The sequence below is a fragment of the Coturnix japonica genome, chromosome 8 (genome assembly GCF_054131305.1).
Source record: "Coturnix japonica strain WE chromosome 8, WE-NBRP24, whole genome shotgun sequence".
Taxonomy (NCBI): domain Eukaryota; kingdom Metazoa; phylum Chordata; class Aves; order Galliformes; family Phasianidae; genus Coturnix; species Coturnix japonica.
In genome coordinates, this window is record NC_140670.1 from 4,708,788 (window position 1) to 4,726,294 (window position 17,507).

The following is a 17,507-nucleotide window of genomic DNA, read 5'->3' on the forward strand; positions in this document are numbered from 1 at the left end:
CCTCCAGGCCGCGAGGGGGCGGCGGTGGCCGCGTCGCCCATCCGGTGCCCCGCGGACACGGACACAAAGCGCCCGCCGCCCGCCCCGCCCCTCGCTGTTACTTCCCGTTCCGCCGGCGCGTGCGGATGCCGTTATCCGCCCGCCCCACCTCCCGGCCCTCCCCCGCCGCGCTCCTCGCTGCCGTCTCCCTGCGCTCCCATGGCGCTGAAGCGGATACAGAAAGTGAGTGGGGGCTGTGGGGCCGCTGTGGGGCTGCAGCCGCCGGGAGGGCCGCTGTGCTGTTGTCTCCGTCAGGTTGGGGGGGGAAGGACGGGTTTGTCGCTCGCTCTCCCTGCCCTGAGGGGAGCGAATATAGCGTGCGGAGGGATATTGCGGCCGTAGGACTCGTGTCGGTGTGTCGGCACGTTGTGTCGCGACAGATGGCAGCAGTAGTGTGGCATTACGACGTGGGGTCTGTCGTGGTAAGGCTTACAAAGCAAAGGTGTATCCCTGAGTCCCTCCGTGCGGATAAAATGGCACCCGTTGCTGTACATCGATGCCTGCTGATGTACAGCCTCTCTATTCCAAGGAGACCGAGGGGACGGGGGGTGTTTGTGCAGTGCTGACGTTGGGGCAGCTCTGCTGGCACAGGCTGCTCTTCATCACTGCCAGAAATACACAGCTAACGGTGGTGGCCGTGTTGGAAAACAGCGTTTTGTAGCCGAGGATTTGCTCTATCAAGCAGCACCGTTGTGCTTTTTGTATCTTGTGATTTCCATGGATATAAACGGGAGGCATTACTTTCGGAGCAAGCTCCACCTCACGCTCTGTCGTGCCTCTATGCGATATGGTGATGCTTTGCGCTTTCTTGGCTTTGGATTTTCTCGCTTTTTCTTCAAGTCCTGCATTTGGAAGAGGGGGATTGTTCCGAATACCTTATTTTTGTCCCATTAAGATGAACAGACAAAGCAAGTGGGAGGTCTGGTGGTGTTGTGGTGTCAGAATGGTGGCATCTATGGAGGTAGCACAACTGCAGAACTTGAGTCTTAGTGTCTTACGTCATATAGGACTGATACCTAAACAGTCCAGCTGCTCTGATCTGTGTCATTACTGCCTTCTTTCACTGGTCTGCTTTGAAGGACTCCATAAAGGACACCCTGTGGACTTGAGAGCTGTACACGAATAATGGAAGGCAGCGAAAGAACAACCCGCTGCTTGGTGGGTGTTGTTTATTCTGGATGTTAGCAATTATTTTACTTACTTAGAGATTTTGAAACCAGCAGCATCTTCTCTGACACATTTGCAGACTGGTTTGATAATAGCTGTTGTTTTCCATCTTGTCAGCATAGTGCTTGATTGTTTTTCTCCAGCCACTCAGTAAGAATGGAGGCATTCCAATGCTCAGATATGCCGTTGAACTAAATGTCTGTTTGTTTCAGCATGTGTTTCATATGCATAGATGGGTGGGACGTGCCAGCTTACATCTTCATGTTGAAAATAACTTGGCTTCTTGTTGAGCTGCATCTTCCTTTGGGTTAATACAGGAGAAGAGGTGGATGTGAGCACTTAGTAGGAAGTACAGTGCATTGTGTAGCTGAGAAACTTCCAAACCTTGCTTTTAAATAATGGTGTGGGGGAAAAGCTCTGGATGTGGTTTCATGTATCTTAAAGAATTAAAATAGCTTCTAGTGATGCTGCTCATGGTCTATTTCTGGCTCCTGATAGCCTGCAGGCTTGCTTAGCAGTAAAAATGAGGAATATTTTTAGGTCTCTCTTATTAGTACTCCCGCTTACTGAGTTTCCATAGGTACCATGCTTAAAACATCCATCTCCCTGTTGTCAAAGTATCCAATCTCATTCCAGTGGCTTTGGAGGAGACAATATCTAACTGTGTTTAATGTGGCACATAACAGCTTGAGCAGCTGCGCTGTCCTCACCAGCTTCACAATTCTTTAGTGCAATATTTTATTTAATTCAGTATTTCTTTCAGTGCTTGAGAGGATTAGAAGACTTAGTGTCCTATCAGTGTCCTCAGCTTAGTTGTCTTCTCTATCCGAGTTGATTATGGTCCTATTGGGGTAGAGCATGGTGTGTGCTGGAGCATGTTGGTGTCAGTATGTTATTTCTTGAGAGGAAAGCCTGGCATGAGTTGGGTCTGTTAGGGTGTGGAAGTTTGGTCCAACTGTTTTTCACAGCTATAAAAGCTTTCTTAATGTCTGAACATGACCTTCACTTAAAACATTGGGTTGAAGAGTGACTTGTCTTCATCATGGTTGGAAAATAACATGATTGGATTGATCTAGGTCTTAGCAAGCTGTGGTTAGAAGCATGCTTTTATTGTGGACGGTTGACAGTGTCTTTAGCCTAAACAAGTTGGAAATGTACACCTTCCTAGCTCCTACCAGTTAGGAAGTACAAGTGTTGGTATGAATCAATGAACTAGTCTTGAAGGTCTTGATAAAAGCATCCAACAAGAGTCACATATAATTGCTCTAAGATGGAATTCTTGGGTTTTGAGATGTCCCTTTTGGCCATCGGTCTTGTGCAGATTGCTGTCTTAATCTTGTGTTTTTCATGCAAACTCGGTGTTCTCTTGTTGGACCTTGTGTTGCAAGTCAGAGCAGACAGTGGCAGGAGCTGCCCATGGAGTCTGGTGATGCGTTGGAAACTTGAGACTTGTTGACTTCTTGTGCAGGCAGTGACTTGGTTACCCTTCTCTGTGCTGTTCCTTCATGAAATTTGAATCCAGATCAAAAAGCAGCTGCACTTGTACAGGATTCTGCTCTTGGTGCTTAGGCTGAGCCTACGCGGGGTGCTGCTTCTCATACAGCTTAGGATTCCCCCAGAGCAGTGAAGCTGGGGGCTGGCAATTCACCCTGTAGTTGTTTGAGTATAGCAGACAACTCCCTTGTTTTCAGTCCCATAGTTGAAGGAGTGACTTAGTGAGGCTGTAACATAACTACATAGCTTCAAAACGTTATAGGCCTACTTAATAAAACCTTAGTGTCTTCATTTTGAAGTGATGACGCTGTGTGCTGTCTGCTTGTGTGTTTAATTGCCAATATTTGTGTGTTACTTACAGGAACTGAGTGATCTGCAGCGAGACCCCCCAGCCCACTGTTCTGCTGGACCTGTTGGAGATGACTGTAAGCTCCTCCTGGGACGTTGCCATGGCTCATCTTATGTCAGTTAAGAAAAAGCTTACAAAAGTTCTCATTCTTTTATCTTTTTGACTTGCAGTGTTTCATTGGCAAGCCACTATTATGGGACCTGTAAGTATTATAACTCATTCCCCCTTAAAAACTAGACTTGTTGCCGTTTACGTTACGGAAGTGGTCGTTTGGCTTTCTATTAACATGGCAGTCAAATTCAGCTGTGCTGTGTGCTGACTAATGATTTGGGGCTTACACTGTTGTTTCTGGTAGTCTAATACTAATTTCTTCTTTTAACTGATCAAAAAAGTCTTTCTTTTTCTGCCTGAAATTAGGGATGCTTAATCGGTCAACTGCAATGCTCGAATTAGTTGAAAGATCTTTTTGAAGATGGTTCCAATTCTGAAAGATACAGCCATCTGAAAGGAGAAAGAGTTATGTAATGCAACGTTGAAGTTGCTAACTGTAAACAAGATTGGTGTTGTGCAAGATTGGGGGCTTTTAGGATATAGCAGGGGGTGTGAAGCGGCTCTGGCAAAACTGGCTTTTGGGAACTCTAAGCCAAGAGAACTTGCGGTTTCTGTGTGAGAAAGATGTCCTCAATCTGAAGAAAACCTCTGAAAGATGCAATCTATGATTCACGACACAAGAGGAGGCGACAGCTTAAGAACAGAACGTTCTAAAGGAAAATGAGCGAGGGTGTGAGCAAGAAGAATGAATGAAAACACCACCTGAGAGAAAGGGTGCTTACAAATAGCACGGCAAGAAGCTGGTATTCCTGGTGTTTTTCCTTTGGATGCAGTGACTCTGGAGGAAAAAAAGCTTTTGGATCTGATAGAGAGCTGGAAAACTGAGACAGTACTTAATCCAGTGAGATGCAGTGGTGGAGGAAAGTGAAATTGTGACTCATTTGGGACTATTTCTGTATTTCCATCACAGTTGTGCTGAAGCAGTGGAAAGATCAGTGAGTGTTTTGTCAGTGGCGGGCTAGAGTCTGTTGTGATGGCACAGCAGGAGCTCTGGTGATCGTGAAAAGCTTTTCTATAGGTAGTAATACTTCTGCCTTTGTTCTTTAACCGCTGTGCTCCTTCACATACCCAGTCATTGTGCTCTTGGCCTTCTGCACTATTTAAAGGTGAACAGCAGAACAGCAAAGAATATCCAAGAATATAGGGCTACAAAAAGCTTTGCCACCAGTATTTGTAAGTCTGTCCTGAATGACCCAAGTAAGGGAAATGCTAGCATTGAAGTTCTAACTTAAATTGTTATGATTTTCTTTTAGTTCCCAACTTACTTCATATATCCTGTAGTGGAAAATGTTGTCTTTACTTAAGGTTCCTCAGATTTCTGTAGTTGAGAATAAGGGTGAGCAACTCTTGCCAGGCTTTTTCAGCCATAACTATTAGCACGTTATCCTTTGTCTCAATAACGTCCTTTATGTCTTCTGAGGGGCTGAGAGAAGCACAGGGCTAAAACTTAGTTTCAGAATTCACACGTGACATGGGTAAATAGGATAACCTCTTTTCCTGTCTGTGGGCATCAACCATTTTATATACCTTACCTACTAAACAGTGTGACCTCACTTCACCTCTGTTGCTGAACTTGTCTGATCTTCTCTTATTTTAACTTTGACAAATCAACTTAGTATGCATGCAAGCAGCCATTTCAAGCCTAATTTTAGGTACAGCGGCAGTCTCTTCTGATGTTACTTAACACTGGCTTCTTAACTGCACTATATATAGGCTGCCTTACATTGTGACGCTGTCTGCATTTTGAATGCAAAAGGAGACATGTCATAGTCTTTGTCTTTGTGGGTTTTTATCTTCTACTTGTCTCTAGAATGGCTTTTTTTTTTTGTTGACTTTTAAGGTGTGAACATTATATTTAAAAAGGAAAAAAAAAAAAGCCTGCGTTTGCTCCCATCAAACAACCCACAGGGTTCTTCCTCAGCTTTGCTGAGGCTGGATTCCTCTCTTGCTGTTTTGGGCTTCTCAAGCAATTAGAGAGATTTTCAGGTTTTCTTCTTCCCTTAATTTGAACTTGAAGCAGTGCTCTCTGTCATTTAGCATTGAGGCTTCTTTTTCCAACTCTTCTAGACAAAAATAAGAATGAAAAGATCTCTTCAAAGGATGACTACAACAAAGTTATTTCTATCTATTAACTGTGTGCAGCCTGGCCGTAAACCTGTGCACATGTTCTCTAACAAAATGCATGTTCACAGATTTGTGCAGGTCACAAAGATGTTGTGTGTTTTAAAACTCCCTGATGTCACCATGATCAACTGAATTATGTTGGAAAATCCTACTCTTTGCATCTGCAAAGAGAAACCACTTCTTGAGGTGAGTATATTTGTAGCTTAATGATGGAGGAAGATCCTGACTGTACAGAGTATACAGGACTGTGTACTGGGGATAAAAGAAGGTTTTCTGCTGTACTCATTGCTTTGGGAGGTTCTCTGCCATCTGAAGAGAAGCTCCAGAATAGCTGAAATGTATTAATAGCTTTTTGTCTGTTTGTTTTCCAGCCTGATAGCGCGTATCAAGGGGGAGTGTTTTTTCTCACAGTACACTTTCCAACGGACTATCCTTTCAAACCTCCAAAGGTAAGAACTTGGTCTGCAGGCTGAAGCAGTTCTTACATCAGAGCTTTGTGTCTGTGTCCTTGCTGTTTGGGGCTCGCTTCTGTAAGAAAGATAAGGACAGAGTGCATGTACAATGGATGAACAGACAGGACTGAATCCTGAAACTGATCGTAATGATAAAATGCACGACTTTACAATGGATTGTGTTGGGTATGGAAGATCTAATATGACTCGAACTGAAGAGTGTCAGTGTAGTAAACAATTTGATGTTGCAACTTTTACTTTGTTTCATTCCAGATTGCTTTTACAACAAAAATCTACCATCCAAACATAAACAGTAATGGGAGTATTTGTCTTGATATCCTGAGGTCGCAGTGGTCACCAGCTCTGACTGTATCTAAAGGTAAGCTCACAGATGTGCTAATGGAGATTTAGCATTGCACACGCTAGTGTTTTTTCCTTTGTATTGCTGCACTGTCCTACGAGGCCAGTGGGACCTCATTGATCCTGAGTGTCCCAAAAGGGACTAGTTCTATTGGAATCCTTGTTATGAACCAGTATCTTTGCCCAGCCTATTTGGAGTGTCACATTGTATCATGTGTTACATATATAACAAGGAAACGTTCTAAAGCAAGTTGTAGGGAGATGGAGTACAACTAGTCTGAAGTGCAGCTTCTCTGTTACAGCTGGCTGTGCATGCAGAACTGAGGAGAAATCTGTAAACAAAGCTGTAAAACCAAAGGAATCTGAACATAAATGGGAAAAACAGGGTACTGGCATGTAGGGGGGCCTCTTTACTTATGGAGTTTTCAAGATGGCTTTTGGTTGCTTGAGCGTACTTGCGTAGGCAGGGATCTTAATCACACCAGATTTTAACAAGAAATAAATGGTTCTGACTGGCATTCCTCTAAGATGAACTTTAAGATGCAGCTGTTGTCTAAGTCATTGCTAAGAGCTGTATTCTATATTCCTGAGCAGGACTGCTGTCTGAAAGCTTCATACTTGTGTATTTCCTTTCCAGTCTTCCTTTCTTCATTTTGTGTACTGGTCTACATAAAGGACTGCAGAAACCAAGTGAACTAACTTGCTTAATTTGGTGTCTCTTTTATTTAGTTTTATTGTCCATATGCTCCTTACTTTGTGATCCTAATCCAGATGATCCTCTAGTACCGGATATTGCACAGATCTACAAGTCAGACAAGGAAAAGTGAGTATAACACAGATGTATTTGTGTGGTACTTGCAGATGGTGATTGGCTACAGCAGCCTGTCCATTTCCTTGAAAAATCCCTTTAGAGATATCTAATGGTAGAGTATTGGCTATTGAAATATTGACAGCATCTATTAGTAAAATAGCAGGAATCTGTAGGCATACACAACTGTTAGATATTTTTTTGCATAAAACCATCATACTGTTGTATGTTGTATGATGTTATTGAGGCTTGCTATTTGTGCAACGCTCCTATGGAGGGTTTTGAAGTGCTGTGATCTGGCTGCCTGCCTGGCTGAACCCCCACAAGATCAGATAACCGATGTAAAGGTCGCTTGCAAATCCAGGGCTTTGGCACTCCTGGAGTTGTGTTTCAGAGCCCTGTGTTCACAGGGTGGCTTCTTCAAGCACTGCAGCTTGAAGTAGTGACATCTGTAGATAGCCAGTCAAGTGATTCATCCATTTCTTAAGAGTTCATAGCAATTGCAGGTGGCAAGAAGCTCAAGCCCTGTATAGTGCAGACTAGACTGTGTGGTTTCTAAAGGTTCTATGGAGAAAATAATCCTTGTGAGGCAAAAGTTTTACAAACAGATCCAGTCCAGTTTACAAAGAGTGAAATAACCTGCCTGCGGGAGTTCCGTGATATCAACAAATATTTCTTACCTTGTAGAATACATTTGGGTACCTGTGGGTTATCTTTAGTGCTGAGTTACTGAAGATCTCTTGCAATGTATGCAAGTAGCCTATTGATTATTGCACGTCTTCATCAAGATCTAACAGCTCTTCACTGTAATGCCTTCTTTCCGCACATACAGATACAACAGACACGCGAGAGAATGGACTCAGAAATATGCAATGTAAACTTGTGAAGACTTTTTCATACACCACAGAGTACTGTAAATTCTAGTGTGTTTTTTTCAAACTTAGAAGGAAACGGAGCACAGCCGACTGTTGGAACGTCCCATCGAGCCCCTTGAATGTTTTCTTTTTCCACCCATGTAAGTGTGTTTCTGGAGCAAGGGAAAACTTCCAAAAATAACCTTATGACTGTGACGAGAGTATTTATCCTCTTTGTATGCTTTGCAGAAGACATTTATTATGGTTTTTAAGAGTTGGACATCTGCATCTTCAGACTGCGAGATCCTTAATGCAGTTGTAAAGCAGCCAAATTATTTTTGCTGGAGAGAAGTAGCCGTTTTTAAGTGATGATACTGTATGTGTGTCTTTAAGATATACGATCTGTTTCATAGGTGTGTTTGGATTTCCTTTTGCTAGTTCACATCTATAATTTGTATTTTTAATTGTATAGACTAAATATATTTTATTTACGGTGTAAGTCATTTCATTCTAGACTGACTTTCTCGTGCACGGTATTGACAACATACAACTGCTGGTGATGAAGGGATATCCTGCCCGCTCTGGGGTGTTCTAAAGACTGACTGCAGACTTCTTAAAACCTAAAATGCTCTTTGCACTGTAATTCTTGGTATGATTACGGACAGACACATGGTTTTGATTCTGTTGCATACTTGACTTAATTTTATTGCAATGTGAACTAATTGCACTGCTGTGTAGAAAAGATATGTAACCTTTTTGTTGCGTTTCACGACTGATTTTTGACACGTGGGCAGCATAACACGCAGACCTTTTACAAATCTAAATGTAGCCTTTTCCATATAAATAAAAATGGATTTTCTACTAGCTGTCCTGGCTGTTGGCTTGTTTCTTTCCCTTTTTCAATGCATGTACTAAGTGTGCTTCACTGTAATCAATGTTGGGTGGCCACTTCAAGGCAGGAGGGAAGGGGGCACGGTAGGAGCTTTGGTTCTGCCTGCAGGATCCTGCTGGCGTTACATCTGTGCTGTACCGATGAACTGTGAGCTGAGCTCCATGGGGAGCAGCTCTGCTCACTGATGGAATGTTTCGCGTTGCTATGAAAGCAGCGCTTTGTTGCAGGGGGCTCTGCGCTCACATTGCCTGCTGGCAGAGCTCGTTTCTTCCGCTCTCGGTTCCGTCCAGCCTCGTACCTTACGTACAACCGGTCTCCGATCCTCCCCAGCCCCTTGGGGTCACCTTGTGGCCCCGTGTGGCGGCTCCTCCCCTGTTGTGGGCGGTGCGGCCTCCTCCATCCCGTGGTTCCCCGCGGCGGCGGGCGGGCTGCGGCATGGCGGCGGCGCTGGCGCTGCTGGGCCGGGCTGCGGGCCTCGCCAACGGAGCGCGGCGGCTGCTCGGGTAAGGAGGAACGGGACGGGACGGGACGGGATGCGGCTCCCCTCGATATCGATATCGATACTGACTGTTGGTGCTGCCCGCAGGGTTTGCGGTGTTGGACGCGCGGCGGAGGCGGGCTGTTGTCGGGCCATGAGCTCGGCCGAGCGCCCGAAGCGTCCCCTCAGCGCATATTTCCGCTTCCTGAGGGACAAGCAGCCGCAGTTCCGCCAGCAGAACCCAGGTAGGGCGGCGAGGGGCTGGGTTTTACTAGCGGCTGGGTTTTCCTCGAGGAAAACTGACTGAAAACACTGTGTGCTGTCTGTTGTGCAGGACTGAACAGCTTGGAGCTGGTGAAGAAGCTGGCAGGTGTGTGGAGGGAGCTGCCGGCCTCGCAGAAGCAGGTGAGTGCCCATGGCTGTGTGGACAGAACTTGAGGCTGCTTCTCTTGCTACCACAGACCTGGATTTTGGAAGTACTGGCCTTTCAGCCTTGTCCTGTGACCTTGTTTGTTGTTATAGGGAGTTAAGTTGCGCTAAGGGTGGCGGTTTCAAATAGTGGTGTAAGCAGCTCCACAAATACGGCTGCCGTTTGTTGCTGTAAGTGCCAGTTGTAGCCAATTAGTGACTGTTTTGCCTGAGCAGACCTAAATTTGATGTGGCAGGCTGCAAACTAATATTATACATTAGTTTGTGGTTGTTATGTTGTTGAACTGGTAGGTTAGAAGTGTCGGCTTCTAACATTCAACTGCGTGGATTTGAGAATGCAAGGCACCGTGCTTAGCTGGATGTTAAGGCTGATGGTTACGTTGTAGGTTTATGAGGAGGCGAGGAAGACAGACTGGCGAAAATACGAAGAGCAATTGGCTGCGTACAAAGCACAGCTGACTCCAGCCCAGGCTGCAGCTTTGAAAGAAGAAAGGAGAAAACGCCTGGCGAAAAGAAGATCCTTCAGGATAAAGAGAGTAAGTGCTTTCAAGGTAACCCACAGCACCCCATGCTATCAGGCTTAGCTGAAGTAAGAGTCAGTCCGTCTGTACTTGTTGTATGAGTTATGAGCACTGATGTGAAGTTTGGCTTGTGGTGAAGGTGTGTCGGATGGATTGAATCGCTTGTACTGTTTTTAAAGGAACTGACTGTGCTTGGAAAACCAAAAAGACCTCGAAGTGGCTTCAACATTTTTGTATCAGAAAACTTTCAGCAGAGCAAAGGACTTTCACCTACGGTAAGCAAGTCAGGAAGGGTTTCTTTGGGTAGTATTGACGTGTGGTTGTGAGAGCTGTCTTAAAAAATATGGTGAGAATCACACAGAATCACAGAATGACCCGGGTTGGAAGGGACCTCAAGGATCATGTAGTTCCAACCCCCTGCCTGGCAGGGCCACCAAACATACACATCATTTACTAGATCATGTTGCCCAGGGCCCCGTCCAACCTGGTCTTGAACACCTCCAAGGACGGGGCATCCACAACCTCCCTGGGCAGCCTGTTCCAGGGCCTAACCACTCTCCTAGTGAAGAACTTCCCCCTAACATCATAACCATCACATTCAGATGTCTCTTAGATTCTGTTGCTTTCCAAGTAATACTTTGAACTAATCTTTCAGTGTCTGAATGTTCCTAGGATCAAGTGGGGGGTTGGTGTCTGTGTTGTTGGTGTTGTTTAGGGTGTCTATGCCAGTATCAGCTGTAAAGTATCTAAAATGATGCCCAGCAAGCTGTCAGACCATGTCTTCAATTATTTACCAATGTCAAAGAGTGTGGGGCAATAAGCCTTTGTGACTTGACTTGCTTTTTTACACTGGTTTACAGCTGGCTTTCAACTGTAACCCTCTCTGATGTCTGGCATTCAAATAACGTTGACATATTCAATATCCCACAGGCAAAGCTGAAGCAGTTATTTGAAACGTGGCAAAATCTATCCGCTTCTCAAAAGCAGGTATGTCTGCGGCTTCTAATGATGCACAGTAAAAGCAGTTTTGCATGTAAGTTATTAGATTTATCTCGGGTGTGACTCCCCCATCTCCTGAGCACCCTGTTCCAATACCTCCCCACTCTTTTTCCTAAGACAAGCCTTTCTTTCAGCCCTACCTGCAGCTCGCTCAAGACGATAAGGTTCGGTATCAGAATGAAATGAAATCGTGGGAGGCAAAAATGATTGAGCTTGGACGCGAAGACCTGATACGTTCCAGAGAGCAGCGGCCGAAAAAGAAGACTGACACCAACACTGCCCGGGGAGGCTCCAAAGCTAAGCTACATGAAAGCCTGGCCAAACTGAAGCTGAAAAAGCCTGAAGAATAAACGGTTCTGTATGTAATGTCTTTATCCTGCTGTGCTAATGCTGCAGTCAGGGTGAGGACTGAAGGCTGCAAAACCCTCAAGGCGCCGGAGAGATTGGAAAGGAGGGTGATGGGGGAAGAGAATGGGGTGTCAATTGGATCTGATTGAATCATGGCAGGTGTATAAACTGAGCTGTGTAATGAGAATCAGGTAATCAAGCTGTGAATGGTGGCACTCACCGACATCAGCAGAGCTCTCCTACTATGGTAGATAGCTTTTGTAACAGGCTTTTTTTTAATGAAAGCAAGATTATTCTACTATATTACCACTTCTGTAACTAGGAGCTGAGATACTGCTGTTTTATTCCCTCCATGGTAGTGATAGACAAGGGAAGCATTTCAAATGTGACGTGCCGACTTGTGGTTTGGTCTTTTTTTTGTATGTATCACTGCGTGTATACCACTTCCATGGTGTTTCATTAAAGCCCATATGAATTTTGTACAAATAAGCCTCCGTTGGACTGTTTATTATGCTGGGCCATAAGTGTTGGGTATCCCTTTAAGAGGAGGGTACCGCCCGCCCCGCCTCGCGCATGCGCCGGGTCGGTTGGCGGGCTGCGGGATGGGGCTGCTGCAGGACTGCCAGGCCGCGTTCGGCGCCGCCGACCTGTACGGGGCGCTGGGGGTGCGCAGGGAGGCCTCGCCCGAGGAGATCCGCCGGGCCTATCACCGAGCATCGCTCCGCGTACACCCCGACCGCGCCGAGCCCGAAAACAAAGAGGAGGCGACGAGGCGCTTCCAGGTGAGTGCGGGGCGGGCGGGCGGTTGGATGACTGACTGACTGACTGACTGACTGACCGCCTGACTGACTGACTGACCGAGTGACCGACCGTCCCCACAGATCCTGGGCAAGGCCTACGCTGTGCTGAGCGATGCGGAGCTGCGCGCTGTGTACGACGAGCAGGGCACGGTGGATGAGGAGGGAGAAGCGCTGCGAGCTGAGCGGGACTGGCAGGAGTATTGGAGGCTGCTGTTTAAGAAGGTGAGAGCTCAGTGCTGCTCTGTGCTGCTTTATGACACACAATCTGCTTTTTGCTGTGTTGTGAACAAGTCACATAACTCGCTTGTGTGCTCTCTTTGCTTCAGATCACCATCAAAGATATTCAGGACTTTGAGAAGAGCTACAAGGATTCAGAGCAAGAGCTAGCGGATATTAAATCGGCCTACATGGATTTTGAGGGTGACATGGACAGGATAATGGAGTCGGTGCTGTGCGTGGACTACACGGATGAGCCGAGAGTGAGGGAGATCATAGAAAAAGCCATTGATGCAGGAGAACTCCCTTCCTACAAAGCTTTTGTGAAAGAGTCCAAGCAGAAGAAGACAGCAAGGAAGAGGCGGGTGGGTACCAAGCAGGGACCAAAAGGAAGCACTGCACACAATGAGCTTCTAACCTCCCTTGGTGGAAGCTAATTCAGACACATAGGACGTATATTTGCCTTAGGGCTGCAGATCTGCTCAGTACCTTCCACTTCCATGCTTTATCGCCTTTATTTTCCACCTCTCTCCCCTCTCCATAACTATTGCTTGCACCAATCCTGATCAAATGGTTGAGAGGTTTCAAGTAGTATCAGGCTGTTGCTTATACCTTCTTTTTTCTGTTTCAGCATTATCCACAGTAACTATTACAGCTCAGGATGTCCCTTCATTCAGTTACAAAGCTACAGTCACAAGCTGGGAGTACAGAGGGGAAATACAATTTGCTTGCTTAGCTGTGAAATGACAGCCCGGGCTAAATTCTCTCCAACTTAATTTTTGGTTAATTTGTTTTTTTAAGTTTTGATACTTTGTACCCTGTACATAACAGTAACCTTCAACTGATAGAAAATAGAATGGCTACTACCGCAAAAACCAAGTGTGGGTGTGGGGAACAAGGATGGGAATGGACATCTGATGGTGTTCAGCGCTGCCCAACAGTGAGGAGCTGCCCCACTACCCAACTGGCTCTCTGTGATTATTTCATTTGTGGCCAAACTTGGAAACTGGTTTTTCTTGTGGTTCTTAATGTATCAATGCAGAGGTTAAGTGTTCAGTAACTCTTCTAAGCCATCCAGATGCAAAATACCTTCCTAAAGGCTGATTTCCTACTCCAGGCTGAAAAAGAAGCTAAGGAGGCCGAAGAGAGCAGAAAAGAACTGGGCCTCGGTGATGGAGAAGATGACTTGAAAGCTCTGATTCAAGTAAGGCCTTAAGCATCCATTGAAGATAGTTGCGTTCCTGGCTTAAAACCGTGTTATCCCTGAGCATCTTTACACGTAGCATCTTGGCAGCTCTTCTTACACAAAATCTTCCTGATGTTGGGGAGTGACCTTAATGCTGATGGTGTACTTCAGTTAATATTCAGAGTATGGTATGCATTTTGTTACCTGTATCTTTTCTTAACAAAGTGAGTTATTATGATATGTTCATTTTTACCTCATATACAATCAAAATCTCTTAACTGTTCTAGTTTGAGGCAGTTGGACAAAGAGTGTTAATGCTTATTTCTTTTTGAGGGATACCACAAGGATATAAAACTTGATCAGTCTCACTAGTCTCCTTTGTGTTTTGGGCAATGAGGAAGGAAATACCCTGTTTAGGTTCTGTTTTTCAGTCTTGCCTTTCTTAATGTCCAGTGGGCTTAAAATAGGATGTTGAAATGAAATCATTCCTCAGATGGTACTACTTTTGGGTCTAAAAAAGCCATATGTTGTGTGTTTTCAATGCTCATCTTTACCTCTGTCTCAATACTTCACAGGAGTTTAGAGCCTGGAGTATAAAGTAGGCGTTGACTTGACAGAACTCGACCTTCCATAGCCTGTGTTCCATACTGAATATATTCCAGAGTTGGAAGTAGCTCTAACTTCATTAGAGTGTTCTGTATCGAGCAGTAATAAAGGTTTGCCTTATTTTGTTTTTCTTCCCCCAGAGCAGAAATAAAGACCGAAAAAAGGCAATGGATGACTTTTTGGCCCAGATGGAAGCAAAATATGGGAGTCAGGCTAAAAAGGGAGGAAAGAAGACCGCAGCCAAGAAAGGAAAGAAATAAAGGACTGTGTATGCTGAAGTGTCAGGTATCATTGCAGTTGGGAACATGTGGATTTGGGAGAGTTTCGGAGTTTCTCTGGACTGCTGGTTCAGAGTGTGAGTGCATCAACTTGCTGTGATGCAGAATGCATTGTGAGCAAGGAAGACAAAGCGTTCTAGCGCTACTGTTTGAAGTCCTTTGGTTGCTTTTTAGTTAAGGTCAAACCAATTCTTGGCTAATAGTTTTGTTACAGTAAGGAAGCGCTGAGATGCCTGGGATGGCTGCCTCTATGTTCAACTCGTGCTGAATCATGTTCAGGACTATCAGTACTGCTAAGGGTGAAACAATGCGATCCCGCACCTCTCAGAGCCTTTGCCACTCGTTCCTGTGGCTTCTGAGTTACAAACCTTATCCTTTTGTTGTTCACGCCTTTCTTTTCTAACCAGTCTTTCAGAGATGTCACTGTTTCTATAAAAACTTTTAAAAACAGAAGATTTAATAAATGGTTTTGCAGAACTTGGTGCTCTTTTACTCCCCCACCCCCTCTATGTTAAGTAATCACCCAGAACACACTGATCCACTAATTATCTTCTGAGTGTTATTAATCTAATAATGTGTTTTCTCCCTTGCGCCTCTACTGTGGGTGTGTTAGCAGCTTCACCCACTAATGAGCTGTTCAGGGCAGCTGTGCTTTGTGGGCTGCCCTGTCTCCCTCACAAGGTCGGGGGCTTTGTTTGGCGGTGTATGTGATCTAATTCTGCCAGGTCATTCCACCTACAGAACAAGTGTGATCGGGTCACATTCAGCTCCAGGTTTCTTTTAGTGCAGTCTAAGCAGGGCCCGCAAGATGGCAGCACAGGACAGCAGTACATTAGGCAATAGCCTCAAGGTCGCTTAAAAACAAGGAGGAGTGGTAGATCCGTGCAATAACCAGCCTAGAGATTTTATTGTTGGTTTTGTGTTTAGATTTTTTTGCTAATAACCACGTGGGCATTAGTGTAAGCAATATCAGAGATAAACTAAAACATATGGCAGTAGTTGCAGCGCTCATTTTAGGGGAGAAGTTTTTTTTTTAGTAAAGATTAGAAATATCTATTCCAGAATCCTAAGTGACTTCCAAGACAAAAAACAACGGCTATTTTTGCATAGGCACAAAAGAAGTCATGGGAAAAACCTCATTTTTGTCCATAAAAGGAGCAGTCAGAGGGTCAAAATGAGTGGGCTTACTCAAAACAAGCAGCGTCCTACTCATTTTTGCATTACTCTGAGGTTGTTCCTCTCACTTCTCTGTTATAAGTTTAATGAGTTTCTCATTTCTACTAGGAAGTCAGAGGCACTTGTTTAAACAAAATAACGCAGTACAAATAAATAAAGTGACTTTTTTTATACGCTGCTTTTGCAAAAGAAATCCTGCAAACAAACATAGCTGCGATGTGTCAAAGCAATCCACTTGGGATCGAGGGAGGCAGCCACATTAAGCTTTCCAAACTCTGCAGCTGTACACTCAGATGGTTTTTAGTTGCTTTCCCTTACTTAACTCTTGAGCCACAGCCTGTTCTGCCCTTCACATCTCAGAGGTGAACTGAGTAAGTAGAAAAGCACATAGAGATTAAAATGCTGTTGTTAATTGTCTGGCACTGTTTTCAGGAAGGCACGTATATGGAAAAAAACTGGACTGGAGACAAAACAAAAGGATCCTAAGTAAGAAAAGTGTAAATATATCTCCTTTTGTATAATCACTGTGGATGAGGAATAAAGAGCTCACAAGAATCCCAGGGCAGATGAGGAGAGGCTTCTGTTCTATCCTAACCCACAGGTGACATTGCACTGGAAATACATGCTAGGCTCTGACTTGTCAGCAGGGCTTTGGGAGAAGCTGGTTGAGGTTTGCTGAGGGGAGTCTGCCTCCCCAGAAGCTGAAGAATGTGGCATGTTTGGGCTGTGAATTATGTGAAGTATGTGGTAGGCAGCACCTCTTTGACTGATAACTTGCACTGTGCGTGGTGGTGTTTGCTGGGAAAGCGACATCAGGCTTACTCGCTCCTACTGAGATGTCTTAAGTGAAACAAAGTTCTGATTTAAATAAATATGATTTCAAGTAGTTCTATAGGGATTCATCACAAATTTTTAATGGCCAACGTGTGTTTCATAGGTGAGAAGACTCAGAGGAATAATCACTTTTAGGTGCTAATTTATATAATTAATGCTTTAAAATTGCAGATAATTCTATGACAGAGGAAGCCTTTTATACTCTACTGTTTTAAGTTAAAAAGCCAGATAGTAAATTAGCACTGGAAACACATATTGAAGGAACTACCACAATCGAGTCAGCATAGCTTTTCGTTTTCAGAAGATATTCACTCCATCAGTTCCCTTGGTGAGTCACTTAAATCAGAAACAAGGTAAATTTGTGAACTCTTAGATAGAAAAGACCATTTATAAAGCACAATGATTTCAGTGGCAAGGGAAGCAAGTGCTCATTAATGGCTAAATATCTTGCAGGAGTGACACTGAATACATTTAGTCTGTCTAAAAAGAGTGTTTTTTATGTCAGACTTTCTGAAACCAGGTCTGATTAAGATTTTGAAGAACATCCGAGTGCCTCAAATGCTGTTGAGTTAACATGAAGAACATCTTATTTCCATGTCACGTGCAGGGGAGCTAAAGTAAATCTGTTAAAAATGCCTCTTGTGAGCTGTTCTGGCTTTTTAACTGCAACCCAAATGTTGAGTGTGAAGACATCCATCTGTTGCATAGGTGCACTGCTGTGCTGATAGCATCTAGCTCTCAAAACCAGGCACAAAGCTCCAACCACAGAGTTGAATCCTTGAGGCTGCAGAGAGAGGCCAGGAGTCAAGTCCAGCAGCACTGAAATTCAGTGGTGGATCCAAGGAATTTCAACTGGAATTAGTAAGGTCAGAAAAGTCAGGGCTCCCTGGGGACGTGCCTTGGAAATGTGAGTTAACCCACACCACCACAAAAAACACTGACAGCAGCGATGATGAATTCTGACTGTAGTTGTATGCTGTGCTTTG

At 44.6% G+C, this 17,507-nt stretch overlaps 3 protein-coding genes across 6 annotated transcripts; all 3 read left to right on the forward strand.

The window, feature by feature from the left end:
- Window positions 1–86: 86 nt before the first annotated feature.
- Window positions 87–8,622, forward strand: UBE2D1 (ubiquitin conjugating enzyme E2 D1). 3 transcript variants are annotated; one of them, XM_015866190.3, is made up of 7 exons: window positions 87–1,197; window positions 3,062–3,125; window positions 3,220–3,251; window positions 5,656–5,733; window positions 6,010–6,115; window positions 6,826–6,919; window positions 7,737–8,622. In XM_015866190.3, exons 1-7 carry the CDS (start codon window positions 1,165–1,167, stop codon window positions 7,780–7,782), a joined length of 453 nt encoding a protein of 150 aa, XP_015721676.1. In that variant the 5' UTR covers window positions 87–1,164; the 3' UTR covers window positions 7,783–8,622. The 3 variants fall into 3 exon arrangements, with proteins under 3 accessions (XP_015721676.1, XP_085409954.1, XP_015721677.1); XM_085553828.1 differs by having other exon boundaries at window positions 87–461; XM_015866191.3 differs by having other exon boundaries at window positions 87–222.
- Window positions 8,623–9,063: 441 nt separating this feature from the next.
- Window positions 9,064–11,911, forward strand: TFAM (transcription factor A, mitochondrial). The gene is made up of 7 exons (XM_015866188.2): window positions 9,064–9,153; window positions 9,237–9,373; window positions 9,463–9,533; window positions 9,944–10,093; window positions 10,258–10,353; window positions 11,009–11,065; window positions 11,212–11,911. The coding sequence occupies exons 1-7, from the start codon at window positions 9,086–9,088 to the stop codon at window positions 11,425–11,427; spliced, it is 795 nt and encodes a 264-aa protein (XP_015721674.1). The 5' UTR covers window positions 9,064–9,085; the 3' UTR covers window positions 11,428–11,911.
- Window positions 11,912–12,017: 106 nt separating this feature from the next.
- On the forward strand, window positions 12,018–14,988 carry DNAJC9 (DnaJ heat shock protein family (Hsp40) member C9). 2 transcript variants are annotated; one of them, XR_014948472.1, is made up of 5 exons: window positions 12,018–12,207; window positions 12,307–12,447; window positions 12,552–12,806; window positions 13,559–13,815; window positions 14,374–14,988. XR_014948472.1 is itself a non-coding variant. In XM_015866189.2 (5 exons), exons 1-5 carry the CDS (start codon window positions 12,028–12,030, stop codon window positions 14,491–14,493), a joined length of 783 nt encoding a protein of 260 aa, XP_015721675.1. In that variant the 5' UTR covers window positions 12,018–12,027; the 3' UTR covers window positions 14,494–14,988. The 2 variants fall into 2 exon arrangements, 1 of the variants encoding a protein (XP_015721675.1); XM_015866189.2 differs by having other exon boundaries at window positions 13,559–13,645.
- Window positions 14,989–17,507: the final 2,519 nt, after the last annotated feature.